General features: G+C 37.3%; 1 protein-coding gene across 1 annotated transcript in view; it reads left to right on the forward strand.

The window, feature by feature from the left end:
- The window catches only part of LOC137038327 (thyrotropin-releasing hormone receptor), a 4,799-nt gene extending 3,177 nt beyond the window's left edge, over positions 1-1,622 (forward strand). Inside the window, exon 3 of the mRNA XM_067412811.1 lies at positions 1,194-1,622. Within this exon, the coding sequence (XP_067268912.1) occupies positions 1,194-1,583 (390 nt within the window). The 3' untranslated portion in view covers positions 1,584-1,622. The remainder of the gene's footprint in view (positions 1-1,193) is intronic.
- The last annotated feature ends 1,171 nt before the right edge of the window (positions 1,623-2,793 follow it).

The following is a 2,793-nucleotide window of genomic DNA, read 5'->3' on the forward strand; positions in this document are numbered from 1 at the left end:
TGATAGAAATGTAGAGGAGTAAAAAGGACGATATTTGTCTTTCAGATGTAGTGAAGTTAAAGTCATAAGTTTACAGAAAAAATAATACTCCAGTAAAGTACAGATACTCAAAAAGTGAACTTAAGTACAGGACTCAAGTAAATGAGCTCAGTTACTGTCCACCTCTGTGTATAGCTACGCCTAATTTAGTTTTGGCGTGCATATGCTACGCAGTTTTTCGAGTGTATATTATACGCACTTTATGGCATGTATATGACACGCTCTTGGGTAGGATAGGGGTGATGGTTCGTGCATATAATACGCCATAAAGTGCGTATCATATGCACGCGAAAAACAGAGCTGGACAGTAGCTCATTTACTCGAGTCCTGTACTTAAGTTCACTTTTTGAGTATCTGTACTTTACTGGAGTATTATTTTTTCTGGAAACTTATGACTTTAGCTTCACTACATCTGAAAGACAAATATCGTACTTTTTACTCCTCTACATTTCTATCAAGGTCCTCGAAGTCGAAAGTCGTTTCTGTCGCAGCTCTGAAAGTCAGAGGATGATTTTTTTCGTCTTTCAAAGGTGTTTGGGTTTTTGCAGAAAGCCTTTCAGGAATCACTCTTGTAGAGTCTCGTGAAGTTCAATGATTTCACAGCATTTATTAAACACTGATTTATAGTTTAGAGCAAAGATGGAAGAAGACGGATGTCCAAATGCTCATTTTGTGGAGTATTCACATAAACAAAGTTGATTCTGTCTTCAGTGAAGGTGAACAGTGTGAGAATATCAGATGTGTATCAGTGTATTGGATCCGTGCATTCGGCCTTAAAGTGACAGCAGCTTTATAAAGAGCTTTGTAACTTTTCTACAAGTATTTAAATGAGTTTAAGTTAGTCGTCTGCTAGTATGTCAGATGGAGCGTCAGTGTGCATTTATACAACTATAATAAAATAATGTGTTGACATAAAAAAGGAAGTTTACTTTTGATACTTAAGTACTTTTGAACACAAATACTTCTGTACTTTTACTTGAGTAAAAATCAGTTTTTACAACTTTCACTTGTAACAGAGTAATATTTGACCAGCAGTACTTTTACTTTTCCTCAAGTAATGAAGTTGTGTACTTTGTCCACCCCTGGCGAAAAACTACGTCCTATATGCATATGGCACGCCAAAAGCTTCCCTTCTTCTTGTGTGTGTGTTACAGGTCACAAAGATGCTGGCGGTGGTGGTGGTTCTGTTCGCGCTCCTCTGGATGCCGTATCGGACTCTAGTGGTGGTTAATTCGCTCATGGACCCGCCGTATCTCAACACCTGGTTCCTGCTCTTCTGTCGCATGTGCATTTACACCAACAGCGCCGTCAACCCCATCATCTACAACGCCATGTCGCAGAAGTTCCGCGCGGCTTTTAAGAGGCTCTGCGACTGCAAACGCAGGTCGGGTCAGGCCCGAGCTGGAAAGTGCAGCGTGAGTGTTTACTACAGCGTCATAAAAGATCTGTCCGGTGAAAAAACAGCACAGAGAGCCCAGCAGAAACAAACTAGTGTGAAGACAGACACGCGTGATATGAGCACAATGTCAGGAGCCTCTGATTGATTTGAGTTAAAGGGATAGTTCACTTTAAAATGAAAATTGTCATCCTTTACTGTCCCTCAAGTTATTTTAAACCTTTATGAATTTCTTTCTTCAGCCGAACACAAGGGAAGATATTTTGAAGAATATCAGTAACCAAACAGTTAACTGGAGCCATTGACTTCTATGGTAGGAAAAAAAATACTATAGAAGTCAGTGGCTCCAGTTAACTGTTTGGTTACTGACATTCTTCAAAATATCTTCCCTTGTGTTCAGCTGAAGAAAGAAATTCATGCAGGTTTAAAACAACTTGAGGGTGAGTAAAGGATGACATCATTTTAATTTTAAAGTGAACTATCCCTTTAAAGTGAGATGCATGCACTACTGAAGCTGGTGTTCTTATAATTCCACATTTTGAGATATAAACAAATATTTTTAGGGGGGGGGAAAAATCTGAATTTTGAGATAAAAGTGGGTCAGTCAAGTCAAAATGTTGTACATCCTGACATGTAATATTTGGGCTTTATTCATCTGTGTATTTCTTTTACCAGAAAAACTCAAATATTTTTTACTGGCGTGCAAACTTTGGAAAAAAGTTGATAGAAAAATAAAACCAAAACACATTTGTAGTTTCAACATTATTTGTTCTTTAGATGCTCCTCTTTAAAAGACCAAAGATATCAGCTGTAAGCAAAGTGACCCACATTTCCTTTTTGGCCAGTAAATATATGTATCAAATTACTCCTGGAGCCGCATTAAGATCTCCATATCTCTGGGACTGAACCATATAGGGCCTTTAAAATGAAGATACCATGAGAAATGTTTGATAAGAACCAGCATCTAAAAGGATATTGAGATATCTTTAATACTTCTTCAGTTACAGGCATGCAAATTTGGGGCAAAAAACACAAGAAGTGCTTTTTCCCATTTATGAACAGTCAGCGTTGGCATATAATGAGACAAAGATTGATAAAGTGGACAGATTTCACTAATAGATCTACCAATCTCTGTGTGTAAGTAAAATAATGATGCTGCCATCTTTATAAAGTCATTTTTAGCCCCTCTGTCCTTTTTACCCTCCTCTGATTACTATATACATTCATGACATTTAATATTTTGGCTTTTATTGATATTTATGTTTATCTTTCTTCAGAAAAAAATATTAACAAAATGAAACATTTGAGCCAGGGATGGTTTCTAAAATTTGGTTGATTTGACATGGATTGAGCCAACT

This window comes from Pseudorasbora parva, chromosome 13, assembly GCF_024679245.1.
Source record: "Pseudorasbora parva isolate DD20220531a chromosome 13, ASM2467924v1, whole genome shotgun sequence".
NCBI classification, from domain to species: Eukaryota; Metazoa; Chordata; class Actinopteri; order Cypriniformes; family Gobionidae; genus Pseudorasbora; species Pseudorasbora parva.